The sequence below is a fragment of the Stegostoma tigrinum genome, chromosome 1 (assembly GCF_030684315.1).
Source record: "Stegostoma tigrinum isolate sSteTig4 chromosome 1, sSteTig4.hap1, whole genome shotgun sequence".
Classification (NCBI taxonomy): Eukaryota; Metazoa; Chordata; class Chondrichthyes; order Orectolobiformes; family Stegostomatidae; genus Stegostoma; species Stegostoma tigrinum.
The window spans coordinates 155,757,679-155,783,435 of record NC_081354.1 but is presented as its reverse complement, the minus strand read 5'-3'; the positions used below and the strand labels follow the sequence as shown (position 1 = coordinate 155,783,435).

Sequence of the window (25,757 nt, the reverse complement as noted above, 5' to 3'; positions counted from 1 at the left end):
CATATTTTGGTTGTCCACCTCGTGGTTTGCCCGTTGATTTGTTTTGGAGTCGGTTTCCTGCGATGTCTCAGGAGTTTCATTAATTATGGAGTTCAGTGAATACGAGACAGCAGATGCCCCTCGCTACAGTTTGCAAGAGGAGGAGGAGGAAGAGGATGAACGAGAATGGTGTTGTACAGTTGACGACATTGACAGTAGCCCTGGGTCTCCTGCCTCTGCAGCAAGCGGCGAATTGACAGGTACGGGTGAAACTGAAAGCCAACATCCGTCTGACTGCCAAATTGAAGACTCATAATATAAGCCTATTTGAGTTATCATCTTTAGCCAATTGCAAACCATATAATGGCAGTTTTCAGGGCGGGTTAATGGCTTGAGTTCAGAAATTATATTGCTGATGATGAGATGGGCTGGAGGAAATACTTGTTGAAAACGATACTACCGGGTGGCCCAGAATCGACAACACACAACATACATCTGGAAAATGAATGGGCATCTGTCTTTGATTCATAAAAAGAAATTTTGATGTCTGATTTTGATCTGGTCCGAAATCGATCAAACAGCTCTTGCCATTGTTGTCCGGAAGAAAAGGAGTGATTTATTAACAAGTTGTGCATGGATGAAAGGACATTCCATCTAAGGAGCCAAAAAAAACCCTTTCAGATCAGACAGAGGTCCACCTGCACATCCTCCAATGTGGTCTACTGCATCCACTGCTCCCAATGTGGCCTCCGCTACATTGGTGTGACCAAGCTGAGGCTGGGAGACTGCTTTGTAGAGCACCTGCGCTCTGTTCTCGATAAATGGCAACAACCTTCTGGTTGCAGACCGTTTCAACTCCCCCCCCCCCGTGCGACACGTCCATCCTGGGCCTCCTCCAGTGTCACATTGACGCCACCCGGAAACTGGAGGAGCAGCACATCATATTCAGTCTTGGGAGCCTACAACCCAATGGTCTCAATGTGGACTTTACCTGTTTCAAAATCTACCCATCCTCGGCCTCATCCCATGATCAACCCTCCCTCTCATCCCCGCCTCCTTGACCTGACACAACCTGTCCATCTTCTTCCCCTCCTATCCGCCCCACCCACTTCACTGACCAATCCCCACCACTGCCGACCTGCACTCACCAATCACCATCCCACCTATCTCCCCCAGTCCTAGCCCTCCTTTCTATTTATTTCAGAGACCCCTCCCCCCTCTCATTTCTGTAGAAGGGTTCCAACCCCAAACGTCAAGTTTCCTGCTCCTCTGATTCTGCCTGGCCTGCTGCGTTCCTCCAACTCCAGCATCGGCAGTCCTTACTGTCTCTCAGGAATTGCTTCTCCCTGTTTTATAAGATGAAAAAGATTCATTTTCAGTTTATATGTGTGACCCCGCAATAAGGGATGTCATCAGGCAATTTGACCAAATGCAGTGTGTGACGAGTCTGACCTCTCCCTAGGGGGATACCTGCATGATCATACTTTATAGCAGGAGGTCACTAGGCAGTCATCAAGGATGTAGTACATGCCTGGATTGTGTGAGGGGTAAGAGATCATCTGTTATTCCTGGAGGAGATGGTTGTGTAATGGCATGTTGTTGGTTCCAGGAACCCACAGGCCCAGGTTAATTCTCTGGGAACAAGGGTTTAATCCTGTCTAATTAAGACCTACAGTGTAAATAGACAAGTATAGCTGGGGAGGTGATGGCCTAGTGGTATTATTGCTGGACTGTTAATCCAGAGACCCAGATAATGTTCTGTGGGCCCGGGTTCAAATCCCACCTTGGCAGACGGTTGAATTTGAATTCAATACACATCTGGAATTAAGAGTCTAATGATGACCATGAATCCATTGTCAATTGCCAGAAAAACCCACGTGGTTCACTAATGTTCTTTAGGGAAGGAAACTGCTGTCCTTACCTGGTCTGGTTTACATGTGACTCCAGACCCACAGCAATGTGGTTGACTCTTAACTGCCCTCTGGGCAATTAGGGATGGGCAATAAATACTGCCTAGCAGGAGACACCCTCATTCCATGCATGAATAAAGGATAAACAAAAGCCGATCAGTAATGGTGACCATGGCCTGTATATGACTCCAGGCCCACAACAATGTGGTTGACACTTAAGTGGCCCAGTAAACCACTCAGTTGAAGGGAGTTTAGGCCTGGGTTAAAAATGGTGCCCTGTAAATAAACAGACTGACTACTCAGCACTTTCACAGGTTCAGTAATGTGCTAATTATCAACTAAACCATCAAAGATGCCTTCCCTCTCTTTTTTAAAATCTGTGGAACAACTGACTTCTTTAAGGAGTACCATAGTTGCAGGCAAAACTATTTTTGAATTTTATTGTTGCAAAGTGCAAATGAAGGCTCATATCCCACAGGATACAGTTATGATAAGAAGAACTGACAAGCTAATTCAGGAAACTGTGGCTATTATGGTTGTGTGCTCTGTCACAATTCAAATTGAAAAATTGTTTTGATAATTTTTAGATCCATCTCTGGCAAGTGAGTAGTGAGCTTAATTTTGGGTTACAGTGGGATTAGTGTCTTCAGGTTGAAATGCAATATTTCGTAAATTTGGCTGTAAAATTTGATTGTGTGAATGCTGGATTTTCCAGATTACCATTGCAGCAATGGTGTTTGCTGATGTGTTAACACGTTTTAATTGCAAAGTGTTAATCTTACCAGCAGCACTTACTGATAGCTATCTATGTAGTTAGTAGTCTGTTGATTCCAGCAGACTGTTAATTCGTCTGGCAGGAGCTAACTTTGAGAGAGACTGAATTGTATTTCTTTCAACCTCCCATCAGATATGAAAAATGTTTTTGTTTCTTTTGTATGAGTTCGACTTTACATACAAACTGCACTAGCGAAATAAAGGATGGAAATTAGGAAAGCAGAGAGAGAATATAAAAAAAGAGGGCAGGTAAAATCAGGGAAAGTTCAAAGATATTTTATCTGTACGTTAAGAGCAAGTGGATAACTAAAGAAAATTGGAAAATTTTATCTTTTTCTCTTCCAATTTCCACCCTGTTCTCACCTTCACCTGATCTATCTCTGACTCTTCCCTTCCGTTCCTCGACATTTCCGTTTCCATTTCTGACGTTAAGCTGGCCACCAATGCCCCAGTACAAATCCAACGACTCCCAAAATTTCCTGTACTATACATCCTCCTACCCTGCTTCCGGTATTCCCTGTTCCAAGTTCCTCCATCTCTGTCACATCTGTTCCAATGATGTCAACTTCGACAAGGCGGCCTCCAAAATGTCCAACATCTTCCTAAACCGAGAATTTCCCATCATCGTGGTTGATAGCACCCTCAGCTGGGTCCAACCCATCTCTCGCACTTCACCCCTCAGCTCCCTCTCTTCCCACCCAGTCCAGTGGGAGGGTCACCCTTGGCTTCACCTACCATCAACCAGCATCCATTTCCAAAGGATCGTTAACCACCATTTCTACCACCTCCAGCGGGATGCCACCACTAGACAGCTATATATCCCTCCTCTCCCTAGTAAGCTGCAGGGACCTTTCCCTCCTCAATACCTTGGTCCATTTCTCCTCCATTCTGAACATCTCCCTTCTTTCCCATGGCACCATGTAATCGATGGTGCTGTCCCCTGCAATCACAGAAAACACTGGCCTGTTTACTTCCTCCCTCCTCACTTTCCAAGGCCCTAAACACGCCTTCCAGGTGAAATGTCGTCAACTGTATTCGCTGTGATCGACACTGGGGGGAACAAGCCTAATTTCTGACCACAAAATACAACCCTGAGTTTCTGGTTGCCTGTCAGTTCAACACACTATTGTGTTCCCTGGCCAATATCTCTGTCTCAGCCTTGCTGCAGTGCTCCAGTGTCTCATTTTCTGCTTGGGGACCCTGCAGCCTTTTAGGCTCGATATTGATTCCAACACTTTTAGGGCTTGAACACTTTTCCCCATTTCCGTACCCTTGTCATCACATGGACTGCTATCATGAACAACCCATTGTCAGTCACCAACAGTCCCCATTAGTGGCTATTCATTCTCCCAGACTGACATTTACCCACTCCTTTCTCTACCCAACTCTTCTCTCTCTCTCTCTCTCTCTCTCTCTCTCTCTGGGCTCCACCTCTACTCATCATTTACTGTCCCCTCCACCCCCACCCCGTGTTCAGCATATATACCAACCTTTTCCTCACTACAATTTTTGGACTGGAAAGTTTAGCTCTGCTTTCTTTCCACAGATGCTGCTAGATCTGCTGAGTTTTTTTCTGGCAATTTCTGTTTTTATTTGTAATGAAAGGAGGGACTGACGCTATGGGTTGAGATGTGCACTGTAATTTTTGCATGGATGCAAAAGATAAAGGCAGGGTTCTAAATGAGTATGTTGTTTCTATATTCGTAATGCAGACATTCTAGTTAAAGAGGAGGAGTGTAAAATCTTAGACACAATATGCGTAATACGAAAGGAAGTACTGGAGAGCATGACATCCTTAAAGTTGGTTAAATCACCAAGAAAGCAGAAAGGAAATAACAGATGCACTGCAGATCATTTTCCAGATAAAAATGAGACGCCTGAAGATTTAAAGTTTGCAAATGTTGGACCATTGTTTTTAAAAAAGGTGTCGGGTTAAGGCAAATGATATTGTCAGTCTGTCTGATTTTGGTGATAGGCAAATTATTAGAATCAATCCTGAGAGATGGACTGTCACTGAGAAAAGCACTGATTTATTAGGGATTGTCAGCATGGCTTGTTTAGGGGAAGATCATGCCTTTTTAACGTAATTGAATTTTTTGAGGAAGTAACAAGAGAGAAATAGTTGAGACATAGGTTATAGGAGCAGAAGGGTAATGTTGAAGGTGTACAGGACTTTGGTGAGGCCACAAGTGGGGCACTGTGTGTAGTTCTGCACACTGCACTCTAGGATTGGCATGATTGGTGTAGAGGGGATTCAGAGGCAATCCACCGGGATGCTGCCTGGGATAGAGCATCTTAGCTGTGAAGACAGGCTGATTAAGCTTGGATTGTTTTCTTTAGAACAGAGAAGTTTGACAGCCAGCCTGATAGAGGTGTACAAGGAGCATGGACAAAGTAGCTGTTTTCCCTTAGTTGAAGGGTCAATAACAAGGGGGCACATTGTTAAGTTGAAAGGCAGAAGGTTTAGGAAGGACTTAAGGAAAAGTATTTTTGAACTGGAGAGTGGTAGTGGTCTTAATGCACTTCCTCAGAGAGTAGCAGAGGTATTTAAAACAAACTTTTAAAAACTACTTGGATGAGTGCTTGAAGTGTCATAGCACTTCATAGCTATGGGCCTGGTGCTGAACAGTGAGGCTGCTGTAGATTCAGTGTACTTTTGACATTACAGACTGGATGGGCCAAAGAGCCTCTCCTTTGCTAAACAAGAAACCAAAGAACAGTGGATGCTGGAAATCAGAAGCAAAATCAGAACTTGCTGGAAAAACTCAGCAAGTCTTGCAGCATCTGCGGCATTAAGCAGAGTTGATGTTTCGGGTCCAGTGACTCTTCTGAACTGATTTTAGGGAGGTCAAGGGTTGGTATATACGCTGAAGAAGGGTGACCAGACCCAAAACATTAACTCTGTTTCTCTCCACAGATGCTGCCAGAACTGAGATAACAAGGTGTAGAGCTGGATGAACTCAGCAGGCCAAGCAGCATCAGAGGAGCAGGATGGCCGATGTTTTGGGCCTAGACCTTTCTTCAGAAATGGAGGAAGGGAAGGGGATTCTGAAATAAACAGAAGGAGAGGGGAAGGCAGATAGAAGATGGATAGAGGAGAAGATAGGTGGAGAGGAGACAGACAGGTCAAAGAGGCTGGGATAGAGCCAGTAAAGGTGAGTGTAGGTGGGGAGGTAGGGAGGGGGTAGGTCAGTCCAGGAAGGACGGACAGTCAAGGGGGTGGGATGAAGTTAGTGGGTAGGAGATGGGGATGGGTAGGAGGTAGGACAGTTAGGGAGGCGGGAACAAGCTGGGCTGGGTTTTGGGATGTGGTAGGGGGAGGGGAGATTTTGAAGTTTGTGAAGTCCACATTGATACCATTGGGCTGCAGGATTTCCAAGCAGAATATGAGTTGTGGTTCCTGCAACCTTCGGGTAGCATTGTTGTGGCACTGTAGGAGGTCCAGGATGGACATGTCATCTGAGGAATGGGAGGGGGAGTTGAAATGGTTCGTGACTGGGAGGTGCAGTTGTTTCGTGCAAACTGAGCGTAGGTGTTCCGCAAAGCAGTCCCCAAGCCTCCGCTTGGTTTCCCCAATGTAGAGGAGGCCACAACGGGAAGAGCGGATGCAGTATACCACATTAGCAGATGTGCAGGTGAACATCTGTTGATGTGGAAAGTCTTCTTGGGGCCTGGGATGTGGGTGAGGGAGGAGGTGTAGGGGCAGGTGCAGCACTTCCTGTGGTTGCAGGGAAAAGTGCCGGGTGTGGTGGGGCTGGAGGTGAGTGTGGAGTGGACAGGGGAGTCACGGAGAGAGTGGTCTCTCCGGAAAGCAGACAAGATTGGGGAGGGAAAAATGTCTTTGGTGGTGGGGTCGGATTCCAAATGGCGGAAGTGTTGGAGGATGATGCATTGGATCCGAAGGTTGGTGCGGTGGTACGTGAGGACGAGCGGAATTCTCTTTTGCTTGTTATTGCGGGGAGGGGGTGTGAGGGATGACTTGCAGGAAATGCAGGAGACACAGTTAAGGGTATTCTCAACCGCTGAGGGGGGATTGTTGTCATCGTTGAAAAACGAGGACACCTGAGATGTTCGGGAGTGGAATGCCACATCCTGGGAGCAGATGCAGCAGAGGCGAAGGAATTGGGAATAGGGTGTGGCATTTTTGCAGGAGGGTGGGTGGGAAAAGGTGTATTCTAGGTAGCTGTGGGAATCAATGGGTTTGAAATGGATATCGGTTTCCAGATGGTTGCCAGAGATGGAAACAGAGAGGTCCAGGAAGGAGAGAGAGGTGTCAGAGATGTCCAGGTGAATTTAAGGTTGCGGTAGAAGGTGACGTTGAATTACATGATCTGTTTGAGCTCCTCGTGGGAGCACAAGGCGGCGACGATATAGTCATCAATGTAACGGAGGAAGAGTTGGGGTTTAGGGCCAGTTTAGGTACAGAAGAGGGACTGTTCCACGTAACCTACAAAGAGGCAGGCATAGTTCGGGCCCGTTCGGATACCCATGTCCACCCCCTTTGTCTGTAGGAAGTGGGAGGAATCGAAAGAGAAGTTGTTGAGGGTGAGGATGAGTTTGGCTAATCAGATGAGCATGTCAGTGGAGGGGGACTGGTCAGGCCTGCGGGAGAGGAAGAAGGCATTTTGCATGGGAAATGCAGGTGTATAGGGACTGGACGTCCGTGGTAAAGATGAGGTGTTGGGGACTGGGGAATTGGAGGTTCTGGAGGAGGTGGAGGGTGTGGGTGGTGTCATGGATGTAGGTAGGGAGATCCTGGACCAAGGGGGAGAAAATGGAGTCCAGATAGTTGGAGATAAGTTCAGTGAGGCAGGAGCAGGCAGAGACAATGGGTTGACCAGGGCAGGCAGGTTTGTGGATTTTGGGAAGGAAACAGAAGCGGGCAGTGCGGGGTTAGGGAACAATGAGGTTGGAGGCTGTGGTTGGGAGGTCATCTGAGGTGATGAGTTTGTGGATGGTTTTGTGGTTGGGGGGGGGGTCATGAATAAGGGGACGGTAAGTGGAGGTGTCAGAGAGCTGGCGCCTGGCCTCAGTGATGAGGAGGTCAGTGCACCATACTACGACTGCGCCTTCTTTGTCGGCTGGTTTTATGTTGAGGTTGGGATTGGAGCACAGGGAGCAACCAAGCAGAGGCTTGGGGACTGCTTTGCAGAACCACTACGCTCAGTTCGCACTAAACAACTGCACCTCCCAGTCGCGAACTATTTCAACTCCCCCTCTCATTCCTCAGATGACATGTCCATCCTGGGCCTCCTACAGTGCCAAGCGATGTCACCCGAAGGTTGCAGGAACAGCAACTCATATTTCACCTGGGAACCCTGCAGCCCAATGGTATCAATGTGGATTTCACGAGCTTCAAAATCTCCCCTCCCCCCAGCGCATCCCAAAACCAGCCCAACTTGTCCCCACCTCCCTAACCTGTCCTTCCTCCCATCTATCACCTCCTTCCACCTCAAGCCCCATCTTGACCGCTCCCCTCCCTAACTCCCCAACTAGACTGACCTTTACTGGCTCCATCCCAGCCTCTTTGACCGGTCTGTCTCCTCTCCACCCATCTTCTCCTCTATCCATCTTCTATCTGCCCCCGCTTCTCTCCCTATTTATTTCAGAAACCCTTTCCCCTCCCCCATTCCTGAAGAAGGGTCTAGGCCCGAAATGTCAGCTTTCCTGCTCCTCTGATCCTGCTTGGCCTGCTGTGTTCATCCAGCTCTACACCTTGTTATCTCAGGTTCTCCAGCATCTGCTGTTCCTACTATCTCTGCTGCCAGAACAGCTGAGGTTTCCCAGTTATTTCTGATTTTGGCCTCTAATTGACAGAAGTGGTGCAGTGGATGTTTTCTGCATGGATTTTGGTAATGCATTTGACAAGATTCCACATTGCAGACTGGTCAGAAAAAGAAAAGTTAGTGGGGGTACAGAGACAAGTCAGCATTTAGTCCGAAATTGTCTCAGCAACAGGAACAATGGGGTAATTGGTGATGGATGCTTTTGCAAATGGAAAATAGCTTCTAGCGCTGGGTATCTTGCTGCTTGTTGTGTTTGATAATGATTTGGACTTAAATGTGGTGACATCACTGGGAAATTTGGATGACACAAATTTAGCTGTGTGATTGAAAGTGTGGGAGAAAGATCTAGATTCCAGAAGTATATCTATACTTTAGCTTACTGAGCAAACACAATTTAATGTGTGAGGTAATGCATTTGGGGAGTGCTGAAAAAGCTGTGGAGTTAATGAAAAGTAGCCAAAAGGACATTGACAAGTTGGTGGAGTAGGTAGATAGGGGCTAGATACAGTGATAATGGGAACTGCAGATGCTGGAGAATCCAAGATAATAAAATATGAGGCTGGATGAACACAGCAGGCCCAGCAGCATCTCAGGAGCACAAAAGCTGACGTTTCGGGCCGAGACCCTTCATTAGAGAGGGGCATGGGGTGAGGATTCTGGAACGGCTGCTTTGGGAAGCGAGAAATGCAATTGCTTCGCCACTTGTGAAGATCTTTGCATCCTCGCTCTCCACTGGAGTCGTACCTGAGGACTGGAGAGAGGCAAATGTAATTCCTCTCTTCAAGAAAGGAAATAGGGAAATCCCCGGCAATTATAGACCGGTAAGTCTCACGTCTGTCGTCTGCAAGGTGTTAGAAAGGATTCTGAGGGATAAGATTTATGACCATCTGGAAGAGCATGGCTTGATCAAATACAGTCAACACGGCTTTGTGAGGGGCTGGTCATGCCTTACAAACCTTATCGAGTTTTTTGAGGATGTGACTAGAAAGGTTGATGAGGGTCGAGCTGTGGATGTGGTGTATATGGACTTCAGTAAGGCATTTGATAAGGTTCCCCATGGTAGGCTCATTCAGAAGGTCAGGAGGAATGGGATACAGGGGAACTTAGCTGCTTGGATACAGAATTGGCTGGCCAACAGAAGACAGCGAGTGGTAGTAGAAGGAAAATATTCTGCCTGGAAGTCAGTGGTGAGTGGAGTTCCACAGGGCTCTGTCCTTGGGCCTCTACTTTTTGTAATTTTTATTAATGACTTGGATGAGGGAATTGAAGGATGGGTCAGCAAGTTTGCAGACGACACAAAGGTCGGAGGTGTCGTTGACAGTGTAGAGGGCTGTTGTAGGCTGCAGCGGGACATTGACAGGATGCAGAGATGGGCTGAGAGGTGGCAGATGGAGTTCAACCTGGATAAATGCGAGGTGATGCATTTTGGAAGGTCGAATTTGAAAGCTGAGTACAGGATTAAGGATAGGATTCTTGGCAGCGTGGAGGAACAGAGGGATCTTGGTGTGCAGATACATAGATCCCTTAAAATGGCCACCCAAGTGGACAGGGTTGTTAAGAAAGCATATGGTGTTTTGGCTTTCATTAGCAGGGGGATTGAGTTTAAGAGTCGTGAGATCTTGTTGCAGCTCTATAAAACTTTGGTTAGACCGCACTTGGAATACTGCGTCCAGTTCTGGGCGCCCTATTATAGGAAAGATGTGGATGCTTTGGAGAGGGTTCAGAGGAGGTTTACCAGGATGCTGCCTGGACTGGAGGGCTTATCTTATGAAGAGAGGTTGACTGAGCTCGGTCTCTTTTCATTGGAGAAAAGGAGGAGGAGAGGGGACCTAATTGAGGTATACAAGATAATGAGAGGCATAGATAGAGTTGATAGCCAGAGACTATTTCCCAGGGCAGAAATGGCTAGCACGAGGGGTCATAGTTTTAAGCTGGTTGGTGGAAAGTATAGAGGGGATGTCAGAGGCAGGTTCTTTACGCAGAGAGTTGTGAGAGCATGGAATGCGTTGCCAGCAGCAGTTGTGGAAGCAAGGTCATTGGGGTCATTTAAGAGACTGCTGGACATGCATATGGTCACAGAAATTTGAGGGTGCATACATGAGGATCAATGATCGGCACAACATTGTGGGCTGAAGGGCCTGTTCTGTGCTGTACTGTTCTATGTTCTATGTTCTAAAGGGGGAGGCGGACCGAAGATGGAGAGAAAAGAAGATAGGTGGAGAGGAGAGTATAGGTGGGGAGGTATACCAGAGCAAGGAGGTGATGTTGAACTTGAATAAAACACTTGTTATACCTCAGGTGGAGCATTGTATACAGTTGTGGGCACTGCATTGTCGAAAAGATGTGAATTTATTGCACGAATTGCAGAAGCAATTTTTCAGAATTGTTCCAGGAAAGAGAAACTTCAGTTATGATAAGTTGACAAAGTTGGATTGTTCTACTCGGAGAGGAGAAGGTTAAGAGATTTTTATACAGGTATTCAAAATCACAAGCAGGCTGGACAAAATGATAAGGAGAAACTGTTTCTGTTTGTAAAAGGTAAAATAACAAGAGGGCATGGATTTAAAGGAAAATAAATGAAGCAAGGGCGACATGAGGAAAAAACATTTTCACCCAGAAAATAATTAAGAGTGTGGAATGTACTGCCTGGAAATGTAGTAGAGGCAGGTTCAGTTGAGCCATTCGAAGGGCATTAGATGATTATTTGGCTAGAAATAGTGTGTAAAGAGAAGGGGGAAATGTAGGAGACTGGCACTGGGTCATTAAACCCAGTGTGGGCATGATCGGCTGAATAGCCTCCTCCTGCATCGTTACCACACACCATTACCATTGTGTGATTCTGGGAGGATCGAGACAGGTAGAGCAAATGAAAGACCTTGGAGTGTATGTCCACAGATTCTTCTGAGTGGCAGGCAGGGAGGAAAAGACATGGAACACTTTTGCTTTATTAGATGAAGTATAGAATACAAAACCAGGTATAATGCAGGAATTGTTTAAAGATTGGATAAGCCCCAGTACAGAACAGTGGCCCATCAAGGTGAAATGCGACTTTCCAACACTAGGCCCGTAGCCTTGAATGTTATGAGTTTTAAAGTGCTCATCCACGCAAGTTTTAAAGGTTTTGACATCATCCACTTCTACTCCCGTTCCAGCCAGTGCATTCCAGACCCCAGCGTCCTCTGGGTGAAAACATCTCCTTAAGTTCCTTCCTCCTGTTCAACTTAAACATGTGCCATCTTGTTATTGACCCTTATTGACAGCTGTTTCCTGTCTATCCTGTCCATACCCCTCATAATCTTAAACACTTCAATAATGTCCCGCTTCACCCTTCTCTGCTACAAAGGAATCAACCCAAGGTTTGACCTTTGGTATGGAGGGTATTGTCTTACAAAGAGACATTTCAATAATATTAATGGTGACAGAACTTCTTACACAGGCTTCCAAAAGTGGTGGGCGCTAAAAGACAGCTGGTGCTCACAATGAGTAATATTGAAACTAGCTGCGCAGAATACGGGCTGTTAAAATTGACTAAGCCGGTTTCTTGTCTCTTTAATTTGAACTTGCTCTTGTTAGCAGGTGGCAAGAAAACCCAGCGAAAACCAGAAGCTCCTTTCAGACTTCTTTCGAAATTCATTCATGGTGTTGGCACTCTGGCTAGGCCAACATTTATTACCCATCCGTAATTGCCCTTAAGGTTGTGGTGTTGGTGAGCCATCTTTTTGAGCCACTGCAATTTACACGGTGCAGCAACACTCTTAAATGATGCAAGGTAATGAGTTGTAGGATTTTTATCTAGCGACAATGGATATATCACCAAATTAGGATTGTGTGCAACTTTGATTGCAAATTATATGCAGTGGTTTGCCCACCATCTGCTACCCTTTTTACCCTGGCCCTTCAATGTAGTAACGTTAGTAATTTGGAAGATGATACCAAGGCTGCTGCAATGCATCTTGTAAGTGGTACACAGAATGCCACTCATAGAGGGGGTGAATATTTAAGTACATGGATGAGGTGCCAGTCTAGCAGGCTGCTTTGTCCTTACTGACAATGAGATTCTTGAGTCTTGTTGGAGCTGTACTTGCCCCAAGCATGTGAAGAGTATTCCATCACACGCTGACTTCTGTCTTATAGATTTCTTTTGATCAGCCTGTCTGTTAAGTATTAACCATGTTGTTGTGGGTCTGGAGTGTAGTAGTGTAGGTTAAATGGGCTTCAGATTGGTTTCACAGGTCAGCGCAACAGCGAGGTCCGAAGGGACTGTACTACGTTGTGATGTTCTATGTTTTCTGTTCTATGGAGCCTCATGTAGGCCAGACGAGGCAAAGACAGCAGTTTCCTTCCCTAAAGGGAATTAGTGAACTAGATGGGTTTTCCCGATAATCAACAATGATTTCATGGTCACCAATAGACTTCTAATTCCAGATATTTATTGAATTCACCATCTGCCATGGCAGGTTTTGAACCAAAGTCTCCAGTACGTTACCAGGGTCTCTGAACTAATAGTCTAATGATAATATCACTAGGCCATCACCTCCCAATAAGATGGTGAATAGACTTGGGGGAGTCAGGACCTGAATGACATGCTACAGAGTTCCTGACCTCTGACCTGCCCTTCTTACCACAGTATTTGTTTGGCTGACCCAGTTTGTTTTAGATCAATGGTAGTCCCCAGGATGCTGATGGTGAGGCATCCAATGATGGTAATATCATTGAATGTCAAGGGGAGAAGATTAAATTCGCTCGTTGGAGACGGTCTTTGTATGGCACTAGTGTGGCATGTATGTCATTTTAGTGGGCAGGATTCCTTGATGCTATCAGTCCCAACTTCTTTTCAGACAGGCAGCTGAATCCGGATGAAGATTGGGTAGAAAATCCTTTTGTGTCTTGTGCTGAAGAAGCCTGGCCTATTTTAATCCCATAAGAATAAATTAAACTTTTACATTTTTCAGGAATTTTTCTTCGCCAGTGAAATGGCATGCTAACCGTCTCTCAATTTACCCCCTCAATACCCCTGCTCCCCAGCCCCACCCACCAGTCCTACTCTAAAACGCCAAACAGGATTGACTGACTTTTACAAGACTCTGTGATGTGCCCTACTAACCTGAACAGTTGTGTACTTCAACCGTCCAGCAACAGTGATAACTGGAACCTCAGCATCTGCAGGGTGATTTGTGTAATGGCTACTTTATGACCAATGCCACTCTACATCCTGCAAGCAAAGTTTTTTTTTAAAAGTCATTGTTTCTATGTAAATGATTCACAAATTTTCCAGGAGAAAGACTTTAGATATTTAAGAGACAAGTTCTGCGGGCAAATCATTTCACTGCTTTATTTTCAAAGTGAACATACAGAATAATAGCTATAATTAAACCTCCCATTAAACCAGCCAACTTCAGTTCCCTTCCTTGTAAATAAGAAAAATGTTCAGCTTCCTCAGTCTTTTTCTGAGCTATTAAAGCCAACACTAACATTTTTTTCTCTAAAAGGATTTCTCCAGATCTTAATAGTCTTCTCTTTGATATATGGTTTTTTAAACTTCTTTTCATTCACAGAAAGTGGATGCTGCTGGGTGGACATCATTTATTGCTCATCTCTAGTTCCCCTTGAGATAATGGGATTCAGTGATGGGAATGCCATTGAATGCCAGAGGGTGATACTCAGATTCTCTCTTGTTGGAGATGTCTCTTGCCTGGCATTCATGTGGCAGAATGTTGCTTGCCGCTTGTGAGCCCAAACCTGGATATTATCTAGGCTTTGCTGTATTTGGGAGTGGATTGCTTCAGAGGCAGTTCAGAGAATGTTCACAAAGATTATCCCCAGTATGGAAAAATTGTCTTCTGAGTAAAGGTTGAATAGGTTGGGACTCTACCCATTGGAGTTTAGAAGAATGAAAGGTGATCTCATCGAACCATGTCAGATTCTTAAGAGGTTTGACACGGTAATGCTGAGAGGATGTTGCCCCCTCATCAGAGTGTCTAGGACTGGATGGCATAGTCTCAGAATGAAGAGGCTCCAATTCAAGTTTGAGATGAGGAGGATTTATCAGAGGGTTTGAGAGTGTTTGGAATTCCTTGCCACACGGACCTGTGGGGTCAGAGTCCTTTTGTATATTTAAGGCTGAGATAAATGGATCCTGGATCAGTAGGAAAATCAAGGGATACAGGGAAATCATAGGAAAGTGGATGTGAAGAGGGTCGGATCAGCCGTGATCCTGTTGAATGGCTGAGCAGGCTTGAGGTGCCAAACGGCCCACTTCTGTTCCTATTTCTTATGGGCAAATGGTATCTGAGGATTGACAAGTGATGTTGAATCTCGCACAGTCACCAGTGAACATCCCCACTTCTGACCTTATCATGCAATGAATGACATTGCTGAAGCAGCTGAAATTGCTTGGGCTGGGGACAGTATCCTGAAGACCTCGTACAGAAATTGACCGTTGAAGAACATTCTTCTCTCCTTTTCACTACACTCAAGCACAGGAAATTGCGGATTCCTACCTTTTAACCTCCTTGCCTATCAGCCTGTCAAGTCAACTGTATATCACCTAAAAGAAGTTATTTTCAAGCACACTGTTCTAAACTCAAAAGAATAGACACTCTAATCATAATATGTGTGAATATCTGTAGGAATTATGAAACGAGGCAATAAGTTACCAACAGCTGTTTATGTTATGAAGGATTAATTTTTGTAAATACAAATAGAATGATGTCGACATAAGGTAAAGTACACCCGTTGTTTTTCTTCGTCCCTTTTTGGTGGTAGGCACTGTTCTGGTGGTAAGTGTTCCTCTTGCCCTTTGGTGCCTTTGGACACTGCAGAGCCTCTGAAAAATGAGTGTGCTGTGATCCAATCTAATTCCGCATTCTCTCGAGTTGCAGTGAAACACGTCTCTCAGTGCCTGTCATTCAATCAGGTCTCCCCACATCCTTCTAAAGTCCATTGAGTACAGACGCAGAGTCCACAACCACTCCTCATGGGACAAGCCATTTATGTAGATCTCCTCTGGACCCCGTCCAAGACCAGCACATCCTTCCTCAGACACTTGGTCCAAAACTGCTAACAATATTCCAAAAGTGGTCTGAGCAGAGTCTTATACAGCCCCAGCAGTATATCTCCACTCTTGTATTCTACCCCTCTTGAAATGAATGCTAATGTTGTATTTGCCTTTCTAACTGCCAACTGAACCTACAGTGTTAACCTTAAGAGAATCATGAACTGGGACTCTAAAGCTGTTTTGTTCTTCAGGTCCCTGTTTAGAAATTGTCTGTGTTTCTATTCTTCCTAACAAAGGGCATAACCTCTCACTTTCCCACCTTGTATTCCATCTGCCCCATCTTTGCTCACTCTCTTAGCCTGTCCAAGTTCTTCTGCAGCCCTCCTGCTTCCTCAACACTATGTACCCCTCCACCTATTTTTGTCTCATCTGCAAACTTAGCAACAATGCCCTCATTTGCTTTGTCCAGATCATTAATGTATATTGTGAATAGTGAGGTCAGCATGGATCTATGCGGAACTTCACTAATCACCAGCTGCCAAGCCAATAAAGACACCTTTATCCTCACTCTCTGGCTTCTGCCTGTCAGCTAATCCTCTGTTCATGCCACTACCTTGCCCGTACCATGTGGTCTTATTTTGTTTAGCAGCCTCCTGTGTGGCATCCTGTAAAAGACCTTCTGAAAATCCAAATAGATCATGTCCACTGGCTCTCCTTTGTCTAACATATTTGTTAAGTCCTCAAAGAATATCAAAAATTCATCAGACATGACCTCCCCTTGACAAAGTCATGGGGATTCAGCCCTATTTTACCATTCACTTCCAAGTATTCCTCAATCCCATCCTTAATAATGGACTCTTAAAATCTTACCAATGACTCAGATCAGGCTAACCAGCCTAACATTTCCTGTGATAATGGGAACTGCAGATGCTGGAAAATCCAAGATAATAAAATGTGAGGCTGGATGAACACATCAGGCCTAGCAGCATCTCAGGAGCACAAAAGCTGACGTTTCGGGCCTGGACCCTGATGAACGGTCTAGGCCCGAAACGTCAGCTTTTGTGCTCCTGAGATGCTGCTAGGCCTGCTGTGTTCATCCAGCCTCACATTTTATTATCTAACATTTCCTGCCTTCTGTTTCTCTCTGAATTTGGGACCTTTCTGGTTGCTGAACAATGTATTGAATAATGATGCCTCTGTGACTGTGTAGTTCAACCTTGAATCACAGAATTTTAAGGCATCGAAGAAGGCCCATCAAATCTGCATCATTTCTATTACTAGCCTCTTTTCCCCAGATAGCAATACTCATTTTCTATCCAAATAATCACCCGATGCCCTCTTGAATGCCTGTGAATGCAAATGAACTAAAAGTTCACTAATGATAGCGCTACATATACTTCTGACTGTAAAGTTTTAACGTTAGGAAGCACTAATTTTATTATAAACACTATTTCAGGAGGGTTGCTGAAGTTACTATTGATTTTGATTTAAGTAGAGGTCAGTTAGATGAAGATAATTAAATTACTGTGAAAGCCATGATGTCTCTCCTTGACAATTGGTTTGCTGTAGTTTATGTGGGTAAATTAAATGGGAATTCTGAATTGTTGTGTTACAGTGGACAGTACCCTGACCTGAACTGTGACTTGGCACAAAGTAAAGATTTGTTCCATTTTTCACTCCAGTGAGTACATTCACATTGGGACATTCATCTCTAAACTTGTGGCAGTTCTATTGCAATAAAAGCATTAAACAGGTTGCAATGTATCACTCAAAAATGATTTTCCAAAATACAATTTGTGTTTATATAGCACCTGCTCCTTCCACTGGAGCGTTATTACATAAGATTTGATATCCGACCTCATACTAAAAAATTTAAAGATACATGTTTAAAGGACAGTTTGAAAAAGTGAAGGAGATGGAAAGGCAAAGAGGGTTTGGGAGGAAATTCCAGAGTTTAGGTAATAAAATGTGAGGCTGGATGAACACAGCAGGCCAAGCAGCATCTCAGGAGCACAAAAGCTGACGTTTCGGGCCTAGACCCTTCACCAGAGAGTTTAGGTGTCAGGTGGAGACATTAAAATCAGGGATGCACAGAGGCCAGAATTCAAGTAACGTGGGTATGTTTGAGGGGTGTAGGAGACGTAGAATGTAAAATCAGTTTTCGATGCTGATAGATTAGGAGATCTGTAAAGAATGTTGTGTTTTTCACTCCAGGTAATAGCAACAAATATTCTATCCAAGACACCGATATCCCAGGATTCAGGGTGATTGTGCACATTGATCTGGATTGCTTCTACGCTCAGGTGGAGATGATCCGAAACCCTGAATTTAAAGGCAAGCCTTTAGGTAATCAAATGTTAACTCTCTCTTGGCATAGAATGTTATCCATACAATAAATTTTCTTTGTGATTTATTGACTTCTAACAAGCTTGTCTGATGTCCCAGTTGATAAATGCATCTCTGCTGTCAACTGAACATAAAACAATTGTCCCATGGCCTCTCCTCCTCTGTACTTCCTTTTGCCAGTGTGCAAATACACTTTCCTTTCTCACTGACTTGATACCCCATCCCCCTAAGCTGTCTCTTACACAGGGTAAAGTTTATCTCTCAGTGGAAAGCTGGAGGGATGCCAGTGATGAGTTTGCTTTGGATCCCTTTTGGTACAAGGCCGCATTAATATGCTGCTGGCCTGCTGCCCGCTTAAAACAGGCATCCAAGCAATGCCAAGTTACTTTAAGGGTGAGGCATTGTTTGGGAATTTTCGAAGGGGATCAGGGCACAGTGTCTCAGTTGGCATTAATCCAACCTTTAATAACCCAGAGCTGCAGGTGTAACCGTGGCTCACAGTAATAAGCCTCAAGATTTCCTGTCAGAAGCTTTGTCTTTTGTCCATCAGGTTCTGCTGAGTGGAGCAGCTTGGCATCTTGCATGGCACATTCATAAGGCTGGCGCCTCACCCATCCTCGAAAAATAGGAGTGTTAAATAGACAGCGGAAGTGAGAAGAAATTTAGTCAAATGTCTTAAAAATTTGAAGGGCTTACATAAAGTGAATGGGGTTCTTTTGTCTTGTCAAAGAATCAGTAAACAGGGAATCATCATTTTAAAATGGCCACAAAGTTGAGATCAGGTGGAATAAATTTGCATCTGCAGAGAGTTGATACAATATGGGATGGTTTGACACTGGTTCAAGAAGGCAGTTCACCACCACCTTCTCAAGGTCAGCTGCGGATGGCCAATAAATGCTGGCCCAGGAATCAATGCCCAAGTTCCATGAGTGAACAAAAATAGTTCTATTGTTATAACTGCTGTAGTGAATTATAACTTTTAAAAGAAGCTTTGAACTTGCAGTTCATAATTGAATGAATGACTAAATAAGAATTTGCATATTAAACCTTTTAACTGCAGTCAATGATTAAAAAAAATGATTAAGCAATACTTTCATTTTGTCAACAAATTATACTTTTTAAGCTGGTAATTGGCATTCGACAGATATATGTATTAGCTGTAGCATTCTCTGGAATTACAGTCCTTTTTAGCAATTAATAATGTAACTTCCAATAAGTTCCAGTATCCCCATTTTGTCAGGCACTAAGTTATAGTGACCATCGTAGGGCACTTCCCAATTTTCAGAAGTCCCTTAAATCCACTGCCAGCGGATGACTCATTTCCAATGATTCTCTGCCTCTTGGCCATGCCAGAACAAAACTCGCTGGAATCTGCAGCTGGCTGCAGGATGTAACTCTTTGACTAGAGACTGTGAATCCCTCTCATACCCAAGCAGCCTCTCTATCTGCTGATCACACAGAATTTTGGATGTCTATCTGAGGCATTCATTAAATATATGGAAACCCTTGTGAAATACATTGCCTTGTATCTAGGTGGAAATGATACCTTGACCTCAATTTTCTTTCACCTTAGAAGTAAATGGAAAATATAATTACAACACACATGTTTACAGTCCAAAACAATGTTCTTGAACTTTATAGGACTCAGGATCTACTCATAGTAAATTCAGAGATTGCCATCATTGTTTCCACTCTCATTGCTAGCAAACCAATCTAAACATGCTAAATAAAAACCAAAAGAACTGTGGATGCTGTAAACCAGGAACAAAAGCAGAAGTTGCTGGAAAAGCTCAGCAGGCCTGGCAACATCTGTGAGGAAAAAAAACACAATTAGCATCTCAGGATCTGAGGAAGGGTCACCAGACCCAAAATGTTAGCTCTGATTTATTTTTTCTTCACAGATGCGGCCAGACCTGCTGAACTTTCCCAGCAACATCTGTTTGTTGCAATCTAAACATGCCTTTCATCGGTAACAGTAAAACTATGCAGACTTAAGATACAATTCTAAAATATAATAATGCCGTGAAGCTCAGTGCTGTAAACTAACCTGATCCCCTAATAATGCATCTTTATTTTCTCTTTTAGCCGTTCATCAGAAACATATGGTGGTCACTTGTAACTACGAAGCCAGGGAGTGCGGGGTTAATAAGGTGATGACAGTTTTTGAAGCCTTAGACATGTGCCCAGAAATGATTCTTATCTGTGGAGAAGATTTGACACCCTACAGAGAAATTTCATATCAAATCACAGGTACCTGGAACTTTTATTTCACTTAACTATAGCTTTTTAATGTTTTGTTTTAGTTTTCATCTTCATGACACACGTGTTTAGGAAGTTCTTTGTTTTTTTGCTTGCTCTGCTCCATTTTCCGTTTTCCTCCCTTTCTCTGAAAGTTGAGATTGACACCACTTTACAGATGCCAATTTGGATTTCATTCAAGTGGCCATGTTCATGTTGGAATTTGGACTGTGCGCTTGAGCAAATTACAAAACCACAAGTGGCATTGAAGCTGAACTTTCTACTGTGCTCAGACAATTTGTACATATGTGTGATTTTATGGCTGACATCACTTGATAGTGACCAGGAACAAAGGCCCTTGCTGATTTTCATTCTCCTTCTAAGTTCCAAGATTTTGAGAACAATTGTAATGCTAATTACTTATGCAGTGTCATAAATCAGGAAAATTCATTGCACACTAGAAATGGAGTTGTAGACTGTAAGATTGAAATTTCAGTTTATTGGATCCTACATTGAGTTAAAAAGAAGGGCCTTATATTAAACAAAAGTTGCAATGAATAAAACCAGTTTATTGGCTGGTTGTATTTTACAAGATAAAGGCTTAAAGAATAATACTTGCAACGTAGAGCAAGGTCCAGAATGCAGAACAATTGAGCCATTCTTCTTGTAAAACCCAAGTGACTGTCTTAATATGTCCTCAATCTCTCAATTGGTATTAGGTTTTGGTAGTCAACTATACCACTCCAGTGCCTTTTTGTTCTCTTAAGCTTGCAATATTTTTTGAGGTGTTGAAATATTTACCAGTTGAATCAAAACAAATGTGCAAAGGTTCTGCAGCATTGTCGGAGAGACAATATAGAATACTGAACAGTACAGCACAGGCCCTTTGGCCCACTATTTCTGTGCCAACCATGATGTAATTCTAAACTAATCCCATCTGCCTGCTCATGGTTCATATCCCTCTATTCCCAGCCTGTTCATGAGTTCATATGAAAGCCTGTCAAAAGTTCTATTGTATCTGCTTCTACCACCTCCCCAGCAGTGCATTCCAGACACCTACTGCCTCAAATGTAACTCCTCACATTTGTCCATATTAAATTCCATCTGCCACATCTCTGCCCAACTTTCCAACTGACCTATGTCCTACTGTATCCTTTCATCTAAATGGAGCGACACCATGGCTCAGTGGTTAACACTGCTGCCTCACAGCGCTAGGAACCTGGGTTTGATACTACACTCGGGCGCCCGTCTGTATGGAGTTTGCACATTCTCCCCGTGTCTATGTGGGTTTTCTCTGGGTGCTCCGGTTTCCTCCCACAGCCCAAAGATGTGCAGGCTAGGTGGATTGGCCATGCTAAATTGCCCGTAGTGTTCAGGGATGTGTAGATGAGCTGCGTTGTAGGGGGATGGGTCTGGATGGGATGCTGTGAGGTTCAGTGTGGATTTGTTGACTGTATGATCTATGATCTATGATACTTGAAATCATTTATGTGTGTGTGTGTTGCTAGCACTGATCCGTGTGGAAACTACAGACGTCATGCCTGAAAAATACATCTCCATAACTGTGTTCTGTCTTCTACAGCCAAGCCAATTTTATATCTAGTTTACCAACTCCCCATGGATCCCATGTGACATAATCTTCTAGACCAGCATACCATGAGGGACGTTGTCAAAGCTTTTGTAAATTCCATGTAGACAACATCCACCGAACTACCCTCATCAATCATCATCACTTCTTCAAAAAACTGCATCGAATTTGTGAGATAAGACCTTTCTTACATAAAGCCTGTCTGTCCCTAATAAGTCCATCCTTTTCTAAGTGCAAGTAAACTCTGTCCCTAAGAATCTTCTCCAATAACTTGCCCCCCCCCCACTGATGTAAGGCTCACTGGTCTATAATTGCCTGGATTGTCTCTGCTGTCCTTCTTAAACAAAGAAACAACATTGACTATTCTTCAGTCTTCTGAGAGCTTACCTTTGGCAAAAGAGGATACGAAGATCTCTGCCAAAGTCCCAACAATCTCCTCCCTTGCCTTCCTCAATACCAGATAAATCCTATCAGGTCCTGGGGACATATCTACCTTACATAGGTTTTTCAAGACACCCAACACCACATCCTTCCTCATATCAACATGCCATGGAATATTAGCACTCCCCTCCCTAACCTTACTAACATCCATGCCCTCCTCCGTGGTGACTATCAATGCAAAATACTCATTAAAGATCTCACCTACTTGGTCTGGCTCGCATAAATTGCCTCCTTTATCCTTGAGTGGACCTACTCTTTCACTAGCTGCCCTCTTGATCCTATAAAATGCTTTGGGATTCTCCCTAATCCTACTTGTGAAGGATATTCCCTGGTCCCATTCAATCCTGCTAGTTTCTTGTTTAAATTCTTTCCCGCTTTCGTTATATTTTTCAAAGGCATTGCCTGAAATCAGTTTCCTAAACATTTCATATATTTTCTTTCTCTTTATTATTGAATTTTCAATATCTGTCCCCATCCAGGATTCCCAAAACTTGTCATCCTAAACTTTCATCCTCACAGGATCATGCTGGTTCTGAACTCTGACCAACTGGCCTTTAAAAGGTCCCCACATGCCAGATGTGGATTTACCCTCAAACAATCATCCCCAATTTCATTTCTGCAGTTCTCTAATACTATTGTTAGTAGCCTTTTCCCAATTTAACACCCGAGGACCAGTCTCATCCTTATCCATAATATCTGAAAAGCTAATGGAACTATCATCACTGTTCCCAAAATGTTCCTCCACTGAAACGTTTAGTGCTTGACCAGGCTGTTTCTCCAATACACTACGATGGACCCTTCCCTAGTTAGAATATCTACAAATTGTTGCAAGAAACCCTGTTGGATGTGCCTAACAAATTCTGCCCAATTCAAGCCCCAGCATTCAACATTAGAGAAGTTAAAATCACCACTACAACAATCTTGATGTTTTTACACCTTTCCATGAACAGCCTACATATCTGTTCTTCTATCTCCTGCTACTAAGTTTCTTGTTGTCCATCAGATCCTTCCCACTCTGATATCTGGGGAATTTTATAAACAGACAATGGGGAAAACTATATCATTCGGTTGATGAATGGCAGTCATTGTCTTATAGCATAGTGTTGGAGGAACTACCATACTTGATTCTAGAGAAAAATCTTCTCTTGAGATGTGTTTTGACATTCCTGTTTACATGAAATGCTGCAACTGAATTTGGTGCAATTGGTAATGTGACCCTTTGGTAGTATCTGTACATTCTGTTTATTACTGTGCGGTTCAGCATTAACAGTGTTACCTCGAGTACTGAAAGCATTAAATGGTGATAAATGCTAGCGAGAGGTCATGTGGGATTAAATATGTCAAGGGTGAAATCTTCCTTTGTTCTTGTCAACACAGCTGAACATGTCAAAAACACAATTGAAAGGAAAATCGATTGTCTCTGACTAGCTCTAAACTGTCTGTTGTCAGCATTCAGTAAACATTGTACTGAAAAGATCTGTTACATCCTTTAAAAAGAGAACTGTCAAAGTAAAAAGTGCATATTTGATTTTTTTTGTATTGTTGCAGATAGAAAATCAGTCATTTTTGTTCAGTTGATGGACCATGTGCATGTAATTAATAGCATTGTACTTAATGCAGAATAACAACATTTTTTCCGCTGTTTTACAAATTATAAAATACTGCTTTCTTGTCTATTCAGACATGCAGCATTGGACAGACCATTCAACTTAAACCCGATGTTGGGAACACAACTTAAAACCATTGCCAATGACTTTGTAAACAGAGATATTGAATAAAATATAAAAAATCATGCAGAGCATTTCCTGCTTTGGTTATAGTTGCAGTATGGTGCACTGTTCTGGGCACCACATATTAAGAAGGATATCAAGGACCTGGAGAAAACGTAGAGGAGGTTTATGATAACACCAGGGATTAGAGGCTACAGTTAAGCAAAGAGATTGAAGAAGTTAAGATTGTTTTCCTGCAATCAGAAAAAGTTAAGTACAGGTCATATGGAGTTTTTCTAAATTATACCGATTTTGACAGAGTAAACCAGCAGGAATGGTGTCCTCTGGTAAGTGTGCTGGTGATAGCGTGAAAAGTTTGGCAAAAGATTTTCAGGGGAAACAGTGAGATTTTCATTTATATCAGAAGGTTGTTATATGAAATGACAGTGAAATCAGATTTTATTGGGACTATCAAAAATGTATATTGAGCTGGAACAACTTGCGTAATTATTGAGAAAAGGCTGAGCAATAGGACTGAATTGGATTACTTCTTCAACATGATGGCACAACCACCACTGGCTTAGTGTCCTGTTTCATTTGTAAAACACCTTGATACTATATACTGTTCACCCACTGTAAGCTGATTGATCTCCTAACTTTGATTCCTCCCTCACTGCACCCTTTGCCAATTCTTTGTAATGCCGTTTGTGCACATATTGCTCAGTTGGTAAGCACCCTTCCTTCTGATTATGGAATGTTCTAAGTGCCAGTCAAATTCCTGAATCAAAAGCAAGGCTGAAGCTCCATTCCAGTGTTTCACTGTCAAGCATGCTATTTCTTCATGATATTGTGAATGGAGGCTCCATCTGCCTGCGCAGAATGGGTAAAAGATTCTGTTTAGTTGAAATGCAGGGGAGTTATCCCATCATCTGGCTAATATTGAAATCTAAACCAACATCACAAACACAGGAACAAAAATAAAGTTGTTGGAAAATCTCAGTAGGCCTGGCAGCATCTGTGAAGGAAAAAACAGAGTTAATGTTTCAGGTCCAGTGAGCCTTCCTCAGAAAGGTCTGAGGAAGGGTCACCTGGACCCAAAACATTAACTCTGTGTTTTTTCTTTACAGATCCCGCCAGACCTGCTGAGATTTTCCGGCAACTTTGTTTTTGTTCCTGATTTACAGCATCCGCAGTTCTTTCACTTTTTATTACAAACTCGGGTTGTCTGGTCAGGACACATTGATATTTGTGAGGACTTACTATGTGCTAGTTGGCTGACACTGTTCCTAAATTCCAGCAGCAACTATTCTTCAATAGTGTTTTACTTGAGTGACTGTAAAATGATTTGGGACAATCTGTGGTCAGGAAAAGCACTGTATAAATGCAAGACGTGCTTTCATCCTCCAGTTTCATGTTCATTACTTTGCCATCTATTGATAAATATTTTACTTGAAAAGAGATTATAGAGATACAAACTATATGTTGAACTTCATTGTCTTGCAATATTTGAACCATTAATAATTTGAATTGTCATCCATTTCAAAGAAGAGTGATACTGGTCTCAAAACATTAACTCTATTTATCTCTGTTTGGATTTTTCCTGACCTGCTGCATTTCTCTAGCACTTTCTGTTCTATTTCAAATTTTTGCTTTGTAGTTTTCAATTTAAACAGAAGTATAGCATTTAACTGTTCCCTGGCACATTCTCCATGGCAACAGCTCTACATATCTGATTTCACTTGCCAACTATTCAACATCTTCTTTTCAAGCAGTGTAGATTGTTGTTCCCTTTGAGATTTTGTATTGATGTGATTCTGTCCTGATGAACAAAAGATGAAGAGCTTCGACAGCATGTTTCTTCCCTCAATAACATTTTAAATTGAAGAACTATTTTTATTTGAATATCCTGTTTTCGGGATATGTCTTGCTCATGCTGCTCTGAATTTGCCTCTTTTGCATTGAAAGCTAAAGCGCAGAACACTGGTAGAA

General features: G+C 43.2%; 1 protein-coding gene across 2 annotated transcripts in view; it reads left to right on the top strand.

The window, feature by feature from the left end:
- poli (polymerase (DNA directed) iota) overlaps positions 1-25,757 on the top strand; it is a 56,961-nt gene continuing 31,204 nt past the window's right edge. For both annotated transcript variants that reach the window (XM_048545072.2, XM_048545007.2), the window contains exons 1-3: positions 1-239; positions 17,661-17,792; positions 19,878-20,042. In XM_048545072.2, coding sequence (XP_048401029.1) covers positions 86-239; positions 17,661-17,792; positions 19,878-20,042 — 451 coding nt within the window. In that variant the 5' untranslated portion in view covers positions 1-85. The remainder of the gene's footprint in view (positions 240-17,660; positions 17,793-19,877; positions 20,043-25,757) is intronic.